Genomic DNA, 24,500 nt, shown 5'->3' on the forward strand with positions numbered 1-24,500 from the left:
GACTTTTTTTTTTGTCTAGAATGAAAACCAATAATCAAAGTAATCTTTAATTGCTTGCAGTGAAACATACAGATTTAAACATGACCAATGTTTAGAGCAACGGTTCTCAAACTGTGGGTCGCGACCCTTTGGCGGTAGAACGACCCTTTCAGAGGGGTCACCTAAGACCATCCTGCATATCAGATATTTACATTATGATTCATAACAGTAGCAACATTACAGTTATGAAGTAGCAATGAAAATAATTTTATGGTTGGGTCACAACATGAGGAACTGTATTTAAAGGGCCAGAAAGTTGAGAACCACTGGTTTAGAGCTATTATATTTTAAAATAATTTTAACAAATATTTTAAAAACTACACTAACAAGAAACAGAAATTGACCATAAAATAAAATTCATGTTGGCATTCACTTGTAAGATTCAAGCATTTAAAAATACAGATGTCTTAGAAGAAACTGACTTAAATTCTAATGCAGTGATGGCGAACCTATTGCACGCGTGTCAGAGGTGACACGCGAACTCATTTTTTTGGTTGATTTTTCTTTGTTAAATGGCATTTAAATATATAAAATAAATATCAAAAATATGTCTTTGTTTTACTATGGTTGCAAATATCAAAAAATTTCTATATGTGACACGGCACCAGAGTTAAGTTAGGGTTTTTCAAAATGCTGACACGCCGAGCTCAAAAGGTTGGCCATCACTGTTCTAATGAAAGGAAATGTTACATACCTGTCAATTGGGAAGATCTGTGAATAGCATCCCCTTGAAAATGTATGTCATATTTTTATTTTTATTAGGTATGGGTCCAGCTTATTACAGTATTTCCAATCCTCCTGTGTATCCTTCTATCTATATCTTTTTCCACTAGAGAGTGATATAAAGACTTACCTCTAAAGGTCATAAAAAACAAGGAGATAAGCTGATATGTGCTGTGGGGAATGAAGATTAGGGGTGAGGGATAAGAGAAAGCCTACATCTGTGAACCCCTGAGTGTACCAGGTACTATACTACTTGCTTTACATATGTTATTTCACTTAATCCTTACAAAAACTCTAAGAAGTAGGTACTGTAGTCTTATTTTACAGATAAAGGAACAGTTCAATGAAATTACATACTTAGGATCATATAATGCGTGACAAAATCAGAATTCAAGCTCAAATTTAAAAAGCTCTTATCACTCTATGACATGGGGAAAATCTATCTTCTCTAGTGTGCCCCCTTTCCTCCACTTCTATTGTCCTCTCCACATATTTAAAATTAGGTTAAACTAAACTGAGAGAATGTTTCCAGTTTTTCTTCCTTCACACAAAGGTAGAAGGCATGGTTATTAGTTGGTCTATGTTTATTATGGATGTTATTCAAGATGACTGCCTTACATAGCACTTGTTCTCTGGGCATGTCTATACCTAACAGAATTTTTAACTTAAGCTCTTTGTCTCACAAGAACAAGACAAGACCAGGGACATCCTAGAGCAGCCAACACTCTCTAGGTTTCTACTCGTAACAGCTATATTTCAGATGTTAGCCACACGGTCCTACAAAGTTTCCCAGGAGCTGTGGTCAATGGGAGTGGTTGGAGGTTCATGGACAAGAAACACTAACCATTTATTTCTTATTTGAGGCAAAAGGGATTAAAAAAAACTGATTAGCTTTAGGATGGGAAGAAAAAAACAGATTAATCTGAGATCAGGAATGAAGTTGTGTGAGACCTGATGGAAGGTGCCAAACAGCTATGGAAGAAGGAGAAATCAGTGCTCAAATATGGTTCTCTCCATGAAAAGATCAAGAAGATACTAGACCTGGTCTAATGGTAATCTTAACTGCTTTTCATTTTAGTAAAAAATGAGCTGTTACTGTGCATTAAACATGCAAAATAAGTCTTTAGCATGGGCTGGCATCTCTTCAGAAAATAAGTTTTATTTATTTATTCTTTAATGTGATAGGCTATTGACAGAAGGAGTTAAAACTGAAGAGATGGGCCTTCCTATCTGGGGAAGCAAATTTACTTTGGAATTTATAGGTAGACTAATCAAGTTGACAGAAATAGCCAACACACAACCCCTGGTTAAGAAGCACATTTGATAAACTATAGAGAGAATGGTATCTGTTATCCAGCCTCAAATTTCATTGTTATATCTTCCTGTTAGAACTTGAGACTTGAGCCCTCATATCTTCAATATGGTTTGTTAAATACACAAAGAAAAGCACTTAACTGAGCTCTATATTTTTTAAAGGGTAGCTTGGTGATTTCAAATGTGACATGGCATTAGAAAACCACCATACCCCAGAGTCTAGAATATATGTAGACTTACTTATAGTTCTTCTGAAAATCTTAGTAATGTCTATCTAATTTTACCTAGAGGGAAGCATAGCAGAGAGAGGTTGTTGTTTTTTGAAATAAGGCAAATCTAAATTACATACCATATTAATCTTAAAAATGGGATTTTAAAAGTGATTATTAAACCTCTACTCTTCTCAAAAGCCACAGTTTAAAGACCTGAAGCTATGGCCTAGGTAGGGTAATGTCTGTAGAAGTGTCTTATATATATAATGATTAAGAATTTAAAGCTGCTTCAAAATGAAGTATTTGAAATAGAGGGAGCTTTTCCCTATTTACTGTACTAAACACATTTATACACATGGGTGACTAACATTTTCTTTGTGAGCAACACAATAATAATTGACATTTTTTAAATTTTCTTAAAATATAATAATAAAGTACTCTGGGAATGATCCTGAAGAAAGTTTCAGGAATGGACAAAAACAAAACCAGGCCAATTTCAGATGGAAATCCTACTTACGTAGAAGGGCATTGCTGCCTTAACCATCAAATGATTTTATATTCTTCTTGCCATATTTATGGAGGCAAGTGATCTCAAAATAAACAATATATCAAAAGCATATATACACACATACATGTATATATGTAGATATATGTATATGTACACAACATATAAATGCATACACACATCTATCACTGCTATCAGTACTCAGTATACACCTGTGAGCTTGTATGTACAAAACAATAATTTGTATTCACAACTCAAGAGTCATCAACATGACTTAAATTCAGTATAGTTTGTTTCTAAGGAGTTACTATATACAACATACATCTAAAAGTTCTGTTTACAATTTCATCTTGAGGGGAAAAGTAAATAAAGCACCTGTCAAACCTGGGTGCTGGAAGTTTTCCCACTGAACATTATGATGGCTTCTCCTGTTAGAAAAAGGTCTGTTTTGTCTAGCTGGCTTTCTTGTTGTAATTGAAAATGTAGCAGAAATCATTGACGGCTTTGCGAGTCTTCGTTTTGATTACGTTTCTTTCTTAAATAAGATAATGCAATTAAATACGAACCCCCCCATTCCTACAACTGAACCCTCAGAAAAAAGAGGAAAGACATAAACTCCCTCTTTGGCATAGTAATCTTGAAGGAGAGAGGCCAAGAGATGGGGATGAAAGCTGGGCAAACTTCTATGAAAGGCCTGAGCCTTACCAACGCAGTAGGGCTGCAGCAATGAGTGTCAGAGCCATCTGTCTGAGGCCCAAAGCACTGCCTGAACACCTGGAGGGAGGGACGAGAAACTGCCACAGGAAGTTCCACCTAAATAAAATCTAAACTTGCAGACAGGCTAGGGAAATCAGGAATCAACATGTTTCAAGAGTTTAAATTTCACATGCTGATGCAAAATGACAGCAACTCAAGTATTAAACTAAGTATCTAAGATACATTATTCCAAGTCAGTTTAGGTTAAAAGAGATAATGTTAAATCTGTTTGTATATTGTTTATGGGCTAAATCAGTGGTTCCCTGTAAAATCTAAAAATAAGCGAACAGGAATAAGAAGATAAACTGCTACAGTCCTGGTTTGGTGGCTCAGTTAGTTGGAGTGTCATCCCTTACACCAAAAAGGTTGCGGGTTTGATTCCTGGTCATGGCATATATCTAGGTTGTGGGTTTGATCCCGGTCAGTGTGCATATGGGAGGCAGCCAATCAATGTTTCTCTCTCACAGCAATGTTTCTCTCTCTCTCTCTCTCTCTCTCTCTCTCTCTCAAAAGATAAATAAACTTATCCTCGGGTGAGATTAAAAATAAAAGGATAAACTACTACAGACATTATTTATTTTAATGTCTATAAAATAAGTTATTATTCAAGTTAAAATGTTCTTTTCCAAAGAATTAACTCATAAGTCTACTCTAATTGGATATTCATGATTTTTATCTAATTTTCAAATGATAAAGAACCAGAAAGCATGCAAAGATAAAGATCTATGGGCACTGATGCTTGAGCGGGGAGGGAGGATAGAAGTTGTTACATACCTCATTCATTCTGAGCATAATTCTTTTTCTTTTCTTTCCTCTTTGAATAGATCATTAGATAACAATACTGCCTAAAATATTGAAAAACTACACAGAATAATACCCATGAAACCTCACATCCCTGCAATCCAGCTTCAACCATCTTAGGTGCTATTTTGAAGCAAAGCCCAGACACGATATAATTTGATTCTGACTATATTTTGATGGGGGTGGAAGGGGAGAATACAGCAGAAAGACTGAGTAGTGAGAGAAATAATGCTCCCTCTTTCCACAACCCCCCCCTGACCCCCCCGGCCATGACCACAATTTTAAGTGATATAATATCAAGGAATGTTTTGAGGAAAGAAGTCCACATACCACCCCAAAGAACAAGCACTGGAAGATCAAATTTACTGCAGCTGCCCAAACACTTTTTCCCTCTAGCTCAGACAGACTTCAACGTTTCAGCACCCCGCTGCCTGCCCCCAGATAATACTGGGAAGCAGTGACGGTGTGACTGGTTAGTGTACTCCAGTCCCTGATATCAAAGGACTATATCCAATGGAACTGTTTTTCTCAGTACTAGACTAATCGCCAAGTCCCTGAGTTAATAAGACTCCTCCAGTTTAGACAGGAATCTAACTTTCCACCTTTTAAAATATGTCTACGGTTGCCCAGCTGGTGTGGCTCAATGGTTGAGTGTTGACCTATAAATCAGGAGATCATGGTTCAATTCCAGATCAGGACACATGCCTGGGTTGCAGGCTCAATCCCCACAAGGGGGCGTGCAGGAGGCAGTCAATCAATGATTCTTTTTTATCATTGATGTTTCTATCTCTCCCTCACTCTTCCTCTCTGAAATCAATAAAAATGTATTTTAAAAAAATAAATAAAATAAAATGTCTATGGTTAACTCCATGGGCTACCACTAGGAAAATGAGATAGGAGGCAGAGATAACAGAGTTATCTCCCAGGAATGGGAAGGGAAAGGAAAACTGCAGGCAAGGGAAGGAGTAGCAGAAACTTAACAGGAAGTTGGAAATCTCAGCCTGGTGACATCATCTCCTCCGACCTCTCACAGTCAAATATCAACCAAAATGATTTTGGTTGTAAATATTCAAATACCTTTGAGAAATAAACAGAGTGTTCCACTGAAATGAAGTCAGAAAGAAAATCCAATGATTCTGTTGTTACTGAATATTGTAAATCTGGAGGGAAGCAAGCAGTGATGACAGCACCATGAATTCTTGTTGTTTCATAATGTAGGAAAAATGTTTACTCTTAAATGTCAGTTCTTGTACTTTATTACTTTTAAAAATACCAACTCAGATTTCACCAATAACCAAATATTAATATTCAGGCTGTAGTCTCACCTTGTTTAACTACATAATAAAGAGACTATTTACAAAGGATAAATTTTAATCATCATAAGAAAACAAATTTGAAGTAACTTCCAATAACTCATGTGTTGGATTAACACCTGTGAACACACAGCCACATCACAGGCTGCATTTTGTAAATAAGAAAGTATTTTTACTACCTGATTTACACAAGTCATGTTTCATCCTAAGCCTCCCCACTGCACACAACCTACTAACCTCTGTCCCAAGGATAAGATTTATTAAAGTTTGAAATTAATGATTGTTCATAATAATAAATAGGATTAATTACTTTCCCTCCATTTGTAATAAGACTGTGCCAGTATCAGTATTTCTATTTCTAATATTTTTAATACCTTCTGTAAAACAAAAATTAGCTCATTTTATTATTACACATCTGAAGAATAATTTTGCAGTAATACAAAGACTGTAAGAAGAGTTTTATTACAATTAATATGGATATGTAAAATTTCTCAAGTGCACTGCAGACTAAATATACTCACTTTTGTTGTCTTTGTATAGAATGATGAGGAGAGTTGGTGAATAGGCAGGTCCACGATACTACTGGAGTTTGTGACACTGTTACTATGCATATGTTCATCTTCCCTGCTACTATCATCAGACTGATCAAAATCATCACTCTCCTGGTCCATTTCCTCTTCCTCTTCATCCTCCTCATCTTGTTCCTCAGCATGTTCTTCATCTTCCTCTGGTTCTTCTTGGTTTCCTGAGGAATCCTCATCTACTGAAATAAAGCGATTATTGTTTTCTTCTAATTGTCCTTGCTGGGAATCATTTTGGTCTCCAGGTCTAGGTTCTGCTCCGACAACTTCACCATTCCTTGCGGTGTGTTCCTCTTCTTGTTGCCTTAGCTGTTGCTGCTGCTGTTCCTCCTCCACCACACGATTCATCTGTTCCTCATCTGCCTGGCTTGCGGAAGGGTTACCTCTCACAGAGCCTCCAGTTCGTCGTCTTTTGCTGCCCACAGAGAGCAGTTCCTGATTCATTTCCAAAAGCCAGCTTGCTACTTCTTGGACCTTGGCTAGACTATCAGAAGATGCAAAGGTTTTCACATTCTGTAGGGGAAAATGAATGAAGACAAAAAGGTTTGTACAATATACATTATCTCCTACTCTTATGTTTTGTCTATATTCCAAATTTTATTAAAGATTATAAAAAGCATTTGGTGCCACTGAGGCATTAAGGTATTTTTTTAGGAATCAGTATAGAAAGTTTTAAATTGTAAAAGTTATGAGACTTTATAAAAACATACCCCCAAATCACACAGTAAACAGCTTTATTTTAATCTTCTTTTTAAAAATAATTTTAGAATGGAGATTTAATTGCTTTGATCACTAAAAACATTTTGAAATCTTGGATCAGTAGTTCATAAACTGTATCTTTTGTAAAACTTCCACAAAATGTTAAGAAGTGTCTCTCACAAAAAAACAAACAAACAAACAGCAAAAAAACACCCAGCCAATGCTCAGTTAAGTTCAGGAAATGCTGAGAGAAGCCAAGTTAAAAAGGCCTTTTCACCCTAGGAATTTCCCAAACTTCTCTGATCACAGAACCTTGCCTTTAGACACAATTTTCTGTCAGGTACCAAGTATAATCATTATGAGTTTCACTTTTCACAATGAATACAAATCAACTGGATAGCAAATAAACTAAAAAATAAATAAATAAAAAATAAAAATAATTTTTTTTTAAAGGAAAAAAGTTCATGAGATCATACCCTCTGACCCAGTAACTCCACTTCTGGCAATCTATCCTAAGGAAGTAATCCTAAAACAGAAAAAAAAAATTATGCATAGGATGCTCACTGCAGCTTTATCCACAAAAGCAAAATAAATAAACAAACAAACAACTGTCAATAAAAATAAGGAAAATCTCTATGTTCAATACAAAGGAATCCATGAGATAGGATAGATACAGTGCAATCACTAAACATCATGTTCACTTTTAAAAATGTGAAAACATGGATGCTTATATTATGCTAAGAGCAAAATGCAGGGAACTATATGATCACAGCATGGTTTTTAAACTACATAAAGACTAGAAGACAATATTTCAAAATATAAGCTGTGTTTAGGCAGTGGTATTATAGATATTTCAAATTTATTTTTACCATATTTCTCAAATTGTATATATCAAGCATATTTACTTTTGTATTTTTTTAACACAGACTCTAAAATTTGATGACAGAAACTTTTCATAATGTTTATTCTGAAATTTCATCCTTTGAAGACACATGGACATGTTCAAATAATACCAACTCATTACACAAGTTCATATAAAATTCCTTTAAAATATCTTTAAGGTTTAAGATATGCAAAGTACAATATCCATTTCTATCACACCTTAAGAGTAACCATATTATATCACAATGGTGTGTGGATAAACCACTTATTTACTTTTCCAACCTTGCCACTAGATGGCTAATCCCCAAAATGTCCACAGTTCTCATTGCAAGCTTTGAAACAGGGCCAAGAAAGTCTGAAACATAGTTTGAAATAGCAACATTTAATTGTATTTTCTCTAATCTACACTTTCCAAGAAATAAGCTATATTGCGGGGTGGGGGTTGGGGAGGACGGAATTCTTGAATTCTAATTATACTAGAAATGTTAAGCGTAGAAAGAGAAGAGTTCCAAAAATTGAGTCCTTAAGCATTCTGAAAGAAGGAGTAAACCAGCAAAGATGATTAAGAAAAAAATATCAAGAATGAGTGGTATCCTTAAAGCCACATAAAGCATATCCAAGAGGAGAAGGTAAATAATAACAACCATTGTGATAGGTCAATGGGATGAAGACAAAGAACTGACAACTGGATTTAGCAACACAGAAGTCACTAGTAATGGGAGTGATTTTTGGTAGTTGAAGTTTCATTAAAGCAGAGTTAAGATACTGGGAAGAGAATAGAGATGGTCAATATGGACAAGTTAGAAGTCTGCTGCAGAAGAGAACAAACAAGGGAGTGGTAATTGATAGGGGAAATGAGTAATTGGTAGAGAAGATTTTTGATTCTTTAAGATTGAAGAATTAGCAACATATCTGTATAATGGCAAGAATTACCCAGTACAAAACAAAAAATTGATAATGTAAGCAAGAAAGAGAAGAAATAATTATGTTTTTAGCTGTTAAAAGGGGATGAGAAAGAATTCAAAAGTGTAAGAACTGGCTTTAGTTAGGAAACTGAATACGTCATTTAAGGTGCCAGATGGAAAAACAGAGTGGTATTATAGGTGCTTTAAATTTATTATTATTTTTTTTTACTATATCTCTCAATGTGGAAACAATAAAAAAACAGATGAGATTTTTATAGTGGCAGGAGTCTTTGGAAGTCCCCTTCTCATTCCTTTTGTTTTTTAACTGGTTAAAGTAAGAAGCAAGATCATCAGCTGAGGTATTCAAAATTTGAAGGAAACATGAAATAGTCCTTTAGGGTGAGAGGAAGAGAACTTCCCTTGGTGCATGTAATTTTGGTGATCAAATGTAATCAATAAACCATGATGTAATATATATTCAATGGGGCTTTTAAAAGTCAAGTGACTCTTATTTGCAACTCAGACTAGCACAATATAAAACTTCCATTTGACGTGGACTGAAACCATCAAATATTAATAACTATATCAGTTTTGAACAAGGATAGAAGGTAAAGTTCCTTAGAAAAAGCACATTAAATCTATCCACTGTTTTCAGAAGGTAAACTCCAGAAAATAAAGGTCATCAAAACCTTAGCAGCTAATATGTGTTGAAGACAAACTGAAAAACATCACAGGAAAGCAGGTTAAAAATAAGATACTGAAAAACACTGACCTAAATCACAAGTGAATATATATCGTATCCCAATTATATAAAGGTAAATCTCTTGTACATAGGTTTTCTTCAAAGAGAGAATAAAAATCTTGCTTTAGTAACTATATCTAAGGTAGCTTTCTCAACACTGATAAGGACATTTTCACTTGCATGTTTATACACAGAACACATGAAATCAGGGACAATGCCTGGGATGATGCAGGCCCCAAGCAAATTGCCCTTTGTGTGCCCAAACTAACAGGCATGTTTTTACAAGATTGAAACAAGTTGAGTGACACATTAAGAGTAACTTACAAAGTGAAAAGATGAGAGAACAAAGTTCATAAAACAAGTCATAAAGAATAGCAAGCAGACTATCAACAAATAGAAAATTTATTACTGGCATTTCTAAAATAGTACCAGAACTGATAATCAATAAACAGTTCTGTCACCAATTATAAATAACAAAAATTCAAATCTCTATCTTTGTGGAACTTTGTGTTATATTGAGGGAACAAAAAAGAGTACCTTAATTTAAGCCAATAAAGTTCAGTGACTGTCATATTTACAGTGTGACATGTAAATATCTTTCAAATTAATGCAGATTCTTATAAACAGACCTGATCAAAACTGGTAAATCCAAGCAGAAAAATCAAATTTAAAGCATAGGTAATGTAAAATAAACAACACAGCTAAAAGTTAGATGACAGGAATTCCAGAATATTAGAAGAGGCTGAAAATATCTGATAGGCAGGTAAAATTTTTTTCAAGTAGTATATAGTATATTGGATTGGTTTCTCTAACCTATTTTGGTAATGGAAATGGGAATGAACATATAAATTTTAATTTTCTGTTGCTATTCATAAATTTAAAATTAAACAAAAACTGTATTCATAAGTCTGGTGAGTTGGCTCAATTGGTTGGAACATCCTCCCATGCACCAAAAGGTTGCGGGTTCGATCCCCGGTCAGGGAGTTTACAGGAAGCAAGTGACCGATGTTTCTGTCTCACATCGATGTTTCTCTCTCTCTCTCTCTCTCTCTCTCTCAACATTTCCTCAGGTGAGGATTAAAAACAAAAACCAGTATTTCTATAAAATTAGTTCTAATAATAATCTAATAAGTAAGCTAATTGCCTAATTAAAAGAATATTTATCCAATAATTAATAAGAAATCAGAATCAGCTCCTAAATATTTTAAGGGGTAGAAAACACCTTTTAAAAAATAGTTTATAAAACCCCACATTTTTCTAAAAAATTAAGTACCCATGATCTAAAACTTGAAACTGCCATACAGGAAAATTAATAAATGAAGTATTATCAAAAGAATACATACTCTTGCTGTTGAAATTCTAATTCTAAACTTTTTTAAAGAAAACTTCTTGTATAATTTCAGATTTGTGTCATAAAAATACAAATATCAATAAACAGAATCCTACATATACCCTAAAAAAAAAAAAAAATCAAAGTAAAATGCCAGGATGCTTTTATATCTTCTTACCAGTAGAAGTATACAATGTCAACACAGATCAAATACGTCACTTAAGTTTTTACCAATAAATGGTGAGATCACACTGCAGGTCAGTAAAATAAAATCTGGTGGCTAATATATTGACATTAAGTTGTAGAATTTCCTTGAGTGGCATAATGAGAATGAAAATGATTCAAAGTAAGGACAGACAAGCAATTGAGTAAGAGATTAAGTAAATTTCTCAAGATTGCCAGCTTCTAGCAAAGCAGCCCTCAACTGAGTTTTTTCATGTGCCTCAGTCTACGTAACTACATAAGAATATACTCTCTAACACTGATAGTACCTTCTTTTCCAAAACCAGAATCACTAAAATCCCTATTTACTGAGCCCTCAATATGTTTCAGGAACATATTAATTTTCTAGAGAATAATATTTCTTTAAAAGTTAATCAATGGCTTTTAACCTGACCAGAACCCATAGTAAAATTAGATTTTACATTATAACTCTGTATACATGTGTTCAAATAGACCTAAAACAGTGATTTCAGAGAGAGGGGATTACGAAATGTTTTACATACCTTAAGTCTGTAAGTCACCACCCTTAATTAAACACAGTCTGTTCTCATTATTTACAGTAACTGTGTTCTATAAAATTGCCACAAACACTGAACCATAGCTCCTAGGAGATACACAGGGTTAAGTTTCTGAAAGCCTCTGGTCATGACATTTTTGCCAACCAATCAATACATAATGAGGGATTCTATTTAAAGACATGCTATTTAAAAATACTATTTCTGATTTGGTAACACTGACCTCCCGGTCAACAGCATTATAGCTCATGCCTGAACAAAGCTTATCCAACCCAGGTATGTCCTGCATAAGGCACAACACAACACTAGGCAGCACCTCATCACTGCATGAGAACCATTTTAAACAACAATAAAAGCACGAAAAACTTTTAGTGAAAAATGTTTCACTAAATGGACTTGGAAAAGGAAACAATTAGAGTATGAGAGCTGAAGTAAGAAGGCAGAGTGTCACCTTGCTCGATCTCACTTGGGAACATGAGTGCCAGGTGACAAATGTTTTCATCCTCTTGTGTATGGGCATGTCCATAAATGACTGTGAAAGGATATAAGTACTGACTTGTTGTTATAAATACATTTTAGTCAGGCCAGTGTGGCTCAGTGGTTGAGTGTCGACCTCAGAACCAGGAGTTCATGGTTCAATTCCCAGTCAGGGCACATGCCCGAGCTGAGGCACAATCCCCAGTGTGATCCTCAATGATTCTCTCTCATCATTTATGTTTCTATGTCTCTCCCTCCCCCTTCCTCTCTGAAACCCATTTTAAAAAGCCATATTTTTTAAAAAAATACATTTTAGTGAGTAGGTGGATTCACAGTACAGAATCCACAAATAATTAGGATGGACTGTACCTACTTAATCTAACTCCTCTAGACAGAGCACTGCATGCAATGCAAGATTCACACAGTATTATCACATCAATGAAAAAGCCACAGCATTAACTATTGTTATGATTCTGGTAATCTAAAAGAGGAGAAATGACTAGAGAAAGCTCCAATATAGATATTCATCACCAAATTTTTCAAAAAAATGAAATAAATAAAGTTGTAATTTTTATAAAGTAATCACTGGATTACTTTTCCTTTTGTAAGAGGAGGAACAGTGTTCTTGTGGCAGCATCTTTCACTGTAGTGTGAAGTCCAGAGAGGTCCTAACCTAAGGGTGCCTAAAGTGGGAGACACAGTCAGCTCCATACCAAGATGAAGTAACATAATGATTTTACTCTCAAAACTTCAAAATTAAGGTTATTAGGTAAAACAGAACTACTTCGTGACTTTTCCCAAGTCCTAGAAAATACAGGGTAACTTTTAGTCCTCGCACCTGTTGACTCAGTGATACTTCAGACCTAATTTCAGTGCTTTTATTTTTTTAACCAGTTTCTCACAAACTTTTCAACTAGTTTCTTACGAACCTAGCTATCAAAAGCCCTTTGATTATCTAAAATCATTTGAACTGCTCATGTCAGAATGCTTAAAAGAATCAAATGGGAGTAGTACACATTAAGCAAACAGGTCTGAAAGCCTGTCTCAGAGTGAACTAGAGTTAGGAGCCTCAAAACAAGAGTCCAAGACAAAGACTAACCTTGAAACCATAACAGACACTGAGGAATACTGGTTACCCCAAGCATGTCAAACTCGTGGCCAGTGGTCCACATGCCTTGGGTGTGCAGCCCACTGGCCGCGATTTGACATGCTTGAGGTACTCTAATAAAGTAAGGTATGACTTAAGCAAATTGCCAGAGCCTCCAAATAACTGTGCAATATTAATATTTTCAGAAGTTACAAGGCAGGCAAGATCCATTAGGTTGAGCTAAATAGTCATTTAAAAAACTTAAGACAAAGATGGCAAGAAAAGAAACTACAGTGTACTAATCACCATAAGGAAATTCAGAGCTTCGAATCACGTTCCACAAGGAGTTTAGGATATTCACTAAATTCTAATAGGGCTTCCCTAACCACCAGTCGTCCTCTTCTGGCCACACGGCTCACTCACTCTGACTTCATATTGTAACTCTCTATACTCCAAATTAACAATTCATTTGTTAATTACTATGGCCAAACTGATTAGTACTAAGTATCTGTAATACACGATAAAGTAAGATCACTCTGCTAATGCAAAATCCAAAGAAAGCCTCCCTCTCTCATTCAAAATAAAAGTATTTTGCCCTAGCCGGTTTGGCTCAGTGGATAGAGCATCAGCCCAAGGACTGAAGGGCCCCGGGTTTGATTCAGGTCAAGGGCATATACCTTGGTTGCAGGCTCAATCCCCAGCCCTGGTGGGGGCATGTGCAGGAGGCAACCAATTGATGTGTCTCTCTCACAGTGAGGTTTCTTTCTCTCTGTCTCTCCCACTCCCTTCCACTCTCTCTCTGAAAATCGGCAGGGGAAAAAAATATCTTCGAGTGAGGATTAACAACAACAATAAAAAAGGGTGTTTTTTTTTATGGTTGTCTGTTAGGTCTTATGTAACCTACACATATCCCACCATTCTGAGCTCATATTCTACTATTCTCTTTTTCACTTTGCTCCACTCTTTCTGCCCTTGCTCTTTCTTAAAGAGGAAGATATACTGCTACCTCAGAGCTTTTGCACTGGCTATCACCTCTGCCAAATGTTCTCCCCCACATATCTGCATGGTTCTTCCCATTACTTCCTTCAGACTATGTTCAAATATCTCCTAATCAATGATGCTTTCCCTAATCATCCTATTTAAAATAATAATTCCCGTGCATCACATTCCCTTTCCTCCTTGCCTTCTCCACAGCACCGTACAAAAGCACTGGAATAGTGCCTGCTATGTAAGTGACTACCCATTTATTCATGTATTATCTGCCTCTTCCCACTAGAATTTAAGTTCCATAAAGAAAGAGACTTTCCTTTCCACCACTGTTATCTTAAGCACCTACAAAAATGCTTGCCTCAGCAGGTCCTCATAGCATTTGTTTAGTGAGTAAATAATTATTAAATCTTTTTAAAGTCAGTGATGTGCTGAGCATTCTTTCTCTACCAAAGAAGAACTTTAAAGCAAGCCACAAATATAATATCAATTGCTTTAAACACATTTTTAAAAGTTGGAGTCTGCACTAAGCAAGTCACTTGTAGTACTTTGAAACTGATAAGGTATAAATATATATTAACATTTATTTATAAACTAGAGGCCTGATGCACGAAATTCATGCAAGAGTAGGCATTCCTTCCTCCAGCTGCTGGCACCGGCTTCCCTCTGGCACCCAGGACCTGGGCTTCCCTCGCAGTCCTGGCTTTGTCAGGAAGGATGTCTAGTCTAATTAGCATATTATGCTTTTATTATTATAGATTATCTTCTAAGTCATTAAAATCATTGTGTCTGTCAAATTTCTTGTTATTTTCAGCACATGCCATAAAAAACAAATATGTGATTTAAAAGATTAATGCTTTTTTGAGTGATTCTAGTTCCAAAGCTCGTATACTTCAGATAACTGGGAGGTAATATATGTAATTAAAGTGGCAATCTTCCAGAGACTGCAAAAGTGGCTGATCAAAAGTGGCTTAACAAAATCAACACAAAATGACTATGGAGAATATTATCATATAAAGAGCAAGTATTCAAGTTTTATAATTTTGAACTGAAAATGTTAAATCCACGTCTCATCAATCATATAAATATATCTTTACTTAGGACACAAAACACTATTTCTCAATCCACATGGCAGTATCTATTTGTTACTTATAATACATATATTTGTATTGACCAAATTTAATTCTTCATTCCCACTCACCTCCACTAACTGCAATCAGGGTTTACTCTATTATAACTAAATTATAAACTGTTTGCTAAACCCCAATGGATCTTTTACCATTTTGGAACAAGCACTCTCTATCCTTTACAACTCTCTTGCCCCATAGTTTCCCTAGATATCATCCTTTTCATGGTACCATCCCTCAGGCAATACTGTTGCTCTCCACTGCCAGCTCCTTCCTTCTCTGCAGTTTCTTTGAAACCTAGGGTTTCAACTATCACATAGAAGCTAATGACAACCAATTCTATTATCTCCAGCCAAACCCCCGTACTGAGCCTATTAGGTTTACCAGGATGTCTGACAGTCAACCTAAATTATTTTAAAACCCAAATCCTGTTTACACTCATAGATTCTCACCCCTCCCCCCCATTTGTTCTTAGATCCTCCTATTTTCTTTACATCTCTAAATAGAACCATATTCTAGTCAATTACATATTTAAGAAACCCAGATGGCTCTTCCATTCCCTTCTACAATGCCCTCTCTCAACAATGTAATGCTAAGGCCATTAGGTGAAGCCAAGCAAGTTAGATACTTGTGTGAGAAGCAGGGTAACAGTCCAGCAGAGAAGAGTCAGTCCAAAAACAGGACTATCTCATGTATGTGAGGGAGGGAAGGAGAAGTAGGCCAAAATGGAGTGACAAAGCCTGACTATGAGAAGGGTGAGAAGGGATCCATATATAGTGGACAAGCCCAGAGGGTCAAAGACAAAGTCGAATGAAAATGTCTGAGTGGGGGTGTAAAGGTGAGCAGGGTAAGAAAGGTATCCAAAAGTGGGATGATGTCAAAGCCCAAATGGGATGAGGAAAGTAGGATTCGCCATATGCTGTCCTGCTCAATATCCCTCTCACAGAACCTGCTATGAGGAGCAGAGCTGCTGGACAGCCCCCAGGTCCCTCACCTTGGAATCCACTGCAACATTCACTCCTGGCCATGCTTCCTCTAGGCTGCTCCCAGCAAATGATTGAACATGGTGAGAATACTCCAATAGCCAACTCTGGATGGGGGACTTCCTGCACATCAAATCTTGTGTGGACATCTGTTTCTCTGGAGACTGAATCGACTCAGAATGCAGCCCTGTACTCTGGTGTCAAAAACTCTTGAGACGAAATAAAAAAAGTTCTGGAAAATGCTTCAAAATGACTAACTTCATTAAGCGAAGGTCACTTCACTCCAGAATGTTTAAAGAATATAGAGAGATCCAGTGGCTTAGAGAGAAAAGTTCTCAACAGGGTATTTGAGCTGAAAGGGGTCCTTTTAAGACAGTAGAAGGCTAGATTTTTGTTGAGTGCTGCGAAGATGAAGAATGGCTGCAGAAACTAGCCAATGTAGCACTTACTCTTCAGTCCCTATAAAGTATGAGGAAAATGTTTTTTACTTCAAGGGACAAGATTCTTGGATTTTTTTTAAATTAACTTTTGGAAAACATCATGTTACAAAAAGAAATCTTGGAAAGTGTCCGCTGCTGCTTGGGCCCGAGTGTAGAAGGATATCAGCAAGTCTCAAGTCTTGTGGAAACCACCTGGAGAAGTTGCAGAAAAAAACTGAACAGATTATCCTTCCCTTTCAACACAAGTGTCTCACTGGTGAACTCTTTCTGAATCTTCTGATTGTGAGAATTTGACTTGAGAAAAAAGGAAGAAAAGCTGTGGTCTTACACATTCAAGGTGAGTTTTACTGATCTGTCCCAGACAAGTTCTGAATTTCTGTGAAGAAAAGAACAACCTGCTGTTCATAGGAAAACAATGGACATGATGCTGACATTTTTAATGCCTCACACATTTGAACATCTGTTTCTTATTCACTGAACATCAAGAGCAAGCTAAGAAATGGTCTCATTGAAGTAGAAAAGGAAATTTGTATGTGCTCGTTTATCTCATGTTTGACCCGGAATTGGTATTTCTGAAGCCAAGAACAAGCACAGCAGGTAAATATAATTTTTACATTAAAGAGGTAAATTTGCACTAAAGAGGAAAATACAATTTTATTTTTATTTTTAAGATTCAAAAATATTTTGTGTAAATATGAGCCTATAAAAGAAGTAATCTAATTGCTAGGCCTACATTTGAGCCTGATCATATCATTGAGTAAGAAAATGTTTTTCTTTTACTTTAATTTTATTTTTAAATTACAGTTAACATTCAATTTATTTTATATTAGTTTCAGGAGTACAGCTTAGAGGTTAGACAATTATATAATTTATGACATGATCAGCTGACAATTCTAGTACCCACCTGGTACCATACACAGTTATTAAACTATTATTGACTATCACTATAAGGCCCTTTTTTTCAAAATTTTGTATAAAATTATACCTAGGCAATATTTTTATTCATATTGCTTTGGCTTATGCTTTTAGTAGATCAACTATTCAACACTACCAATAAATTTTTATATTATAAACAACATTAATTAAAATTAATTTACAATCTTTAATTTAAATCTGTTGAGGCTACGTTAAGAAAAATTATGTCTCGTTTTGGCTTAAGCTAGTTATGCAAACTTTCTACATTTCTTATAAGTTTGCAAAATTTATGAAAATATAAAAAAGATTAATTTCAAGGAAAGTAAGTTAAGATTAATTAATTACCAGGGGACTGTATTTTCCCCCAAGAAAAGTTGGATAAAATGTCATTTTTAGTTTTAAATATTGGGGATGGACGGGAATTACTCTTGCATTTACTGTATCTCATTTGGATCTCATACAGTAGAAATCGGTGGTAAGGTCTATTTGGAAAAAGTAAAAAAGATAAAGTAGTAAAGTAAGAAAGAAAGAACTGGTGTTTCCTCTACTTGCTCTACTAACTTATATTACAGCTGACATCCTTTGTGTGAAGAGGAACCACATAAAAAAAAGGAGGCTAATGAATCTGCCATCAGAAACAGATCGACAAAAAAAGAGCATTCTCTACTCAAAAGAGCACTGACAATTATCAATGAGTTATATCTACAACTTACTGATTAAGTTAAGGTACCATGAGCTATAGATATAATTTTTATGTAGGGGTTCTTAAGATCAGATAACTATTTTAAGTGTTCTCCCAGTGCAAAAAAAACTGAGAGAGGCTGAAAGTAAACATTAGCGATGGGATAATTGAAAATATGTTTACCTAACAAAAAGCAATGAGAGTAACACAGCATCACTTCTGTGATATTTCTGCAAATGATGCATAACCTGAATCCATGAATGAGGAAACATCAGACAACCCCAAATTAAGGTTCCGAATTCAAAATGACCAGACTATAATTTTCAAAAGTGGTAAAGGAATGTAAGCAAAGATCAAGAAACTGTTCCAGATACGTGAAAACTAAATGCAACCCACAATTTGTTCTATAAGATATTATCTGAACAACTGGTGAAACTCAAATGGGGCCTGAGGATAGATAATGCCAACATCCTGATTTTAATGGTTCTATTGTGATTGTGCAGGAGACTGTCCTTGTTTACAAGAAATGCATATTCAAGTATTTGGAGAATATAGTGCGTCATGATGGCAACTTATCAAATTATTCTGGCACAATATAATTTCTTATACTGTACTTGGAACTTTTCTGAAAGTTAAAAAAGTGGGGAGGGAGAGAACAGGGAGTCATTCTCCTTCCCATCAAACTACCTTTGCCTTGTTCCCACACTTCTGCCACTCAGTCATTTCATCACTATGTCCTCCTAAGTGTACCTCTTAAGTAGCTCTATAACCAATTCCACTTCTCCAGTACTATTTAATAAGCAGATACCATAGGTCTCTTGCCCAAACTATTTGAATAGCATCCCTAGTATTCTCCTATTTCTGTCTCCCACCGTTCTCATCTGTTCTCTAAACTGCTGCTAGAACATGAAATATCAACACCTCAGTGGCAGTTTCTAAACTCTTTTTACATGCTGAACCATTTGTTCAACGAAGGCAAAACATCAAACAGGTAAAAAGAGACCATATAAGGGAGGTAGGCACAGGGGAGAACACAGTGTTCAGGGAGAACTGGCAACCCCTGAGTGATGCTGCAGAACTTTTGAAAACTACTATTTTACAGGATAAAGACTAAACTCCTAAACACAGCATGCAAGATATTCCTAATCTGCTCTCTCTATCCTTCAATACACAGTGGTTTGTCTAAATCTGCACATTACCCAACAACATTGATCTACTTGTATTCTACCAATTTGCTGTATGTTCTCATATGTCTAAACCTTTGCAAATGATGTTTTTTTCCTCTTTGACATATTTTCTTTTTTTTTATCCTCACTCCAGGGTATTTTTTCCATTGATTTTTAGAGAGTGGGAGGAAAGGAGGAGGGGTAGAGAGAGAGAAAAACATCGATGTGAGACACATGAGTTGCACATACCCAGACCCAGGCAGGGGATTGGACCTGCAACCGAGGTACACGCCCTTGACAGGGAATCCAACCCCAGATCCTTGTGGTGGGGAGGCAATGCTCTAACCACTGAGAGAAACTAGTCAGGGCTGACATATTTCTTTGTTCACTGTTTAGTAACCATATCTAGCAATGTAAGTCACCTTCCCTCAGTCTTCTATTCCCCTGTGTCACAGAACTTACTGAAATTGGCAGGTACAGGTCTTGAATACAAGGACTTCCCTCTTCTACTTACAAAAAGGGTAGAAAATACCAGATCTGATCACATCAGAGAGCCAGGATAAAAGTTCAGAATACTGATTTTTCCACTTCAACAGGAAAGGTGGCAGTTTTCCAGAGTCCACAACTCCTGGTATTGAGGAGTCAGCCCTGTGAAACATTCCAGAGCAGGTAGAACTTTGAATGAAGAATATGATAGGGCTACATAAACAACTGTACTAGAAGGAACAATATCTGTATCTACTATGTTAATAAGGAGCCGATAACTACAGGACCAAAGAAAACAGAATCTGCTAAATCTCAGGAATAACTTAGAATCTTTAAGGAAAGCCTGAACACAATGAGCAAGTACTGACTCAAATCCTTGTAGCTTTGGCCTATACTCTGCCTCACTATCATTTCACAAGAATTTTTTAACTTCAGAAAAGGCACTACTGTAATATAGAAAGTTACTGTCTGTAGAACACTAGTGAGTCTTTTTTAATAGGGTTCCCATCTTCTTAAACAAGCATAATTTTTGCAAGGCAGTATTGTAGAGCACCTGGGAGAAAACTGTCTTCTTGCTATTTGCTTTTTAAATTTAAGAATCCTACTCTCATTTGCTACTGCTTGATGCTCCCTTGCCTGGGTTCCTGGGAGGTTTCAGTCGGTATGTATGCTATTAGAATTCAGTAACTCCTTCCAGATTTCCTTTCTTCCTCTCTGAGGCAAAACAATTACCTCATTTAGCTGAATATGCCAAAGAATCAATATTCACGGACAGACTTCCATCTTCCTCTTCAAATTCTTGGCAAGAAGGTTGGGTGGACATATTGGGGGAAGACACTGCCTGACTGTGTGGTTTCAGAAAATGTATAAAATGAAAAAGAGAAATATTTAAACTCTACTATGTTCCAGGCACTGGGGATACAATGTTGTCCAAAGACATAGGTCTGCACCCTAAAAACTCATGAGAAAAACATCTTCATATATATAAGTATAGTAGAAACCAGGTAAAATAAATTTCATTCTAGCTTGACTCCATTACCGCCCATCAATATCACCCCATCACCACAACCAAGAAAATCCCAAATATAAAACATCTAAAACCTAATTCTAATACCAAGAAACATTTATAGTCCACTTAAAATGATTGCTTTCTTTCTTTTTCTTTCTTCCTTTCTTTCTTAGTAAAGTCTGAGAGTTATTATTTTTTTTAATGGTAAGAAATATCATGATTTTTCTTACAAAGATGTTCTCTATATATGTAGAAATAAAGCAACACTGTCATAATGATTAAATCAGTAAACTAGACCTCTTATGTGATGATCTTTCATTTTTCAGACAGGACATTTTTAAAATTTTTCAGGTTATAGAACAGTATTTCTAGACAAACCTAACAAGGCAGTAGTTGTAAAACACTCTGAAACTTCTAAACACCCTCAATTTCAGTACAAACAATGCTGTGTTGTACCCTCAATCTAACACTAAGAGGAAGCATTGTGGGTTGGTCACAACTTGAATTCCTCATCACAATGAGGACTGCTTAGGGATCTTACCACTAACCTCAGCCATTCAAATAACCGGGAAGACCACAGTGATGCCCACTGCTCTCCAGAACCCCTGGAGTTCAGATTTGTTAGAAGAAATATTTCCTAGATCTTCAAGATTCTGGATAGGAATCCTTCATTCTGAAGTTATTCCTCTCATCCAGATAAAACAGAGTTAATTCAAAATAATAATAATAATTAATGGAAGACTATAAAAGTATGCCTTCTACTACAGGAATTCAGAAACCAGATTTGAGATACAGAAACCAAAATGTTAGTGGAATCTTATAGGTTAAGAAGTCTGTTTCACATTCAGACGAGTAAAAATGCTTCCACTGCATTCATATAATAGCAAACATTTACAGAGTGCCCACTAGAGACCAACACGATGTCAGTTACAGCATATTCATTTAATCAAGAACCCTGAGATCTTATTCCCATTTTACAAAACAAGAACTGTGCTTGGATTAAGGTTACTTGCCCAAGATTTATAGTTAGCAAGACTTAGTAACATGTTTGAAATACAGATATGCCTGATCCAAGGTTTGTTAAGTTCATTCCACAGGCCAGTGGTCGGCAAACTCATTAGTCAACAGAGCCAAATAACAACAGAACAACGATTGAAATTTCTTTTGAGAGCCACATTTTTTAAACTTAAACTATATAGGTAGGGACATTGTTATTAACTTAATTAGGGTACTCCTAAGTTGGCTTTTGCTAAAAACGTCCTCAATCTGATTGAGGTACGTTCAATAAGTTCGACCCCTTCCAACTCTCCCATCCACACTCGTCTTGTATACTTGTTTCAGATAGACGAGTGTGGATGGGAGAGTTGGAAGGGGTGGACCTCAGCGAACAAAACAATGTACCTCCCCCGCACTGCATATCCTGCCTGTGCTGCGTCTCCCAGCGTCTCCCATCACCCGACCGACCTACCGACCAACCGACATCCCCCACTTCTTCAAAACAGACTCACCCAGGCCGAAAACCGACTTCTGCGCATGGGCCAGTAAGTTTCAATAGCACTGTACGTGCGCGCCCGCACATGGTATTTTGTGGAGGAGCCACACTTAAGGGGCCAAAGAGCCGCATGTGGCTTGTGAGCCACGGTTTGCCAACCACTGCACTAGGCCAACCTAACTTCCAATATGGCACAATAAGGACCTTACAGCAGCAAGACAAAAGACACAAGTGACAGTAACATGACACCACTGCAACTATCTTTTTCATATAAACAAACAAACAAACAAAAGGCCCTTCTTAAGAGACCTCTTTCCTTTCTCAGATACCTAAACCTTGCCTTTCTTCCAGTAAGGGCCACCACAGACAATGGGTCTAGGCCCTTGGAGGGAGCTCTAGGACTGGGGAGGGAGCTTTCAGGCTCCCGCTAGCCAAGTAGAATATATGAGATTTGTCCTAGGTCCCCTTCAGGACCAAAGGGCTTCAGTAAATTGTACCACCACCATACACCCAAAAACTCATGCACATACTCTAAAACTGCTTTTGCTTACTAGTTACAAAGTGCTCTTAAAGCTGTATCTGAATCTGTAAATGTAGCTCTACACTTACCTATGATTACAAGTATTTTGATAGTTTTAATTGATAATTGATTTTAAGCAAAACAATGAAATGGAATTCTATAGACTCTAACCCAGCCGTGGGCAAACTGCGGCCCATGGGCCGGATGTTTGAAATGAATAAAACTATTGAAATAAAAGACCGTACCCTTTTATGTAACGATGTTTACTTTGAATTTATATTAGTTCACACAAACACTCCATCCATGCTTTTGTTCCAGCCCTCCGGTCCAGTTTAAGAACCCATTGTGGCCCTCGAGTCAAAAAGTTTGCCCACCCCTGCTCTAACCCAAAGAAGCTACCCAACTTTATCGTCTTGCTTCTCAGCCCAGCTGCAAAATATTATTACCTATTTATTGAATCTTACTTTATACCAGGCCTTGCTGCTTTACATATGAAACTTGATTTCACTATCAAAGCAAACTGATGATGTAGATTCCATTTTATAGATGAGGAAATGAGGTTCAGAAACTGTGCTATATTGCCTCTCAAGCACTACCCATCTTTACATAGCAATTGTCCCTCTGAACCTCTCCCTCTGAACCTCTATCTTCCTGTATCGTACTTCCAGGGCAGCAGAAATCCAATAGTATTATGGTCTAAGACAAACCATTCCTGGCTCCAGCAAAGCTAATGGTTTTATATCCAAGGTAATAGGAATACTATCACTAAAGAACATTAATAAATAGATCATTTCAACAATATCAAAGTCAAACTGAAAGTCAAACAGCTGAAAAAAATTAAGATCATAAAACCCAGTGGTTGCACTGGCCAGTGTGACTTAGCTGGTTGAGGGTCGTCCCATTCACCAAAAGGTTGCTGGTTCAATTCCCTTCCCTTCCCAGTCAGGGCACATGCCAGGGTCTTGGGCTCAATTCCCAGGGGATCCCATTGAGGGTGTGCAGGAGGCAGCTGATCGATGTTGCACTCTCACATCAATGTTCTCTCTCTCTCTCTCTCTCTCTCTCTCTCTCTCTCTCTCTCTCTCTCTCTCTTCTCTCTTTCCCTCTTTCTCTCCCTTTCCCTCTCCCTCGCCCTCCCTCTCCCTCTCTAAAAATCAATAAAAATATTTTTTTAAAAAACAAACAACAATAAAAACAATGGTTAAGAGCCCAGGTTCAGTAGTTAGACAACAGCACAAATTCTAATTCTACCACTACCTAGTTATGTACCCTGGGGCTAATTATTCAATGTCTTTAAATGTTACTTCATCTGCAAAAGGGGATTTAAAATGCTACCTGTATCTACCTCATAGGATTATTGTGAGGATTAGAGAGATAATCTTTAGGCTCCAGCCTTCATGTAGGGCAGCGGTTCTCAATCTGTGGGTTGCAACCCCTCTGGGGGTCGAATGGCCCTTTCACAGGGGTCGCCTAAGACCATCGGAAAACACATATATAATTACATATTGTTTTTGTGATTAATCACTATGCTTTAATTATGTTCAATTTGTAACAATGAAATTGGGGGTCACCACAACATGAGGAACTGTA

The 24,500-nt window shown here is 36.6% G+C and overlaps 1 protein-coding gene across 16 annotated transcripts in view; it reads right to left on the minus strand.

Annotated features, from left to right (window-relative positions):
* FBXW7 (F-box and WD repeat domain containing 7) overlaps positions 1 to 24,500 on the minus strand; it is a 177,659-nt gene that overhangs the window by 89,696 nt on the left and 63,463 nt on the right. For 5 of the 16 annotated variants that reach the window (XR_004968202.1, XM_036312998.1, XM_036312995.1 and 2 more), the window contains exons 1-3: positions 19,866 to 19,889; positions 16,212 to 17,016; positions 6,185 to 6,757 (exon numbers count right to left, since the gene is read on the minus strand). Coding sequence is in view for 14 of the 16 variants with exons in the window: in XM_036312998.1 (XP_036168891.1) it covers positions 6,185 to 6,757; positions 16,212 to 16,349 (711 nt within the window). In the remaining 2 variants the exon portion in view is untranslated. Of the gene's footprint in view, positions 1 to 5,427; positions 5,511 to 6,184; positions 6,758 to 7,419; positions 7,470 to 16,211; positions 17,017 to 19,865; positions 19,890 to 19,917; positions 20,052 to 20,621; positions 20,715 to 24,500 lie in introns of those variants that run through there. The other 11 variants (XM_036313006.1, XM_036313005.1, XM_036313002.1 and 8 more) reach the window with 9 other exon arrangements.

Source organism: Myotis myotis, unplaced genomic scaffold (assembly GCF_014108235.1).
Source record: "Myotis myotis isolate mMyoMyo1 unplaced genomic scaffold, mMyoMyo1.p scaffold_m19_p_6, whole genome shotgun sequence".
In the NCBI taxonomy this organism is placed as follows: Eukaryota; Metazoa; Chordata; class Mammalia; order Chiroptera; family Vespertilionidae; genus Myotis; species Myotis myotis.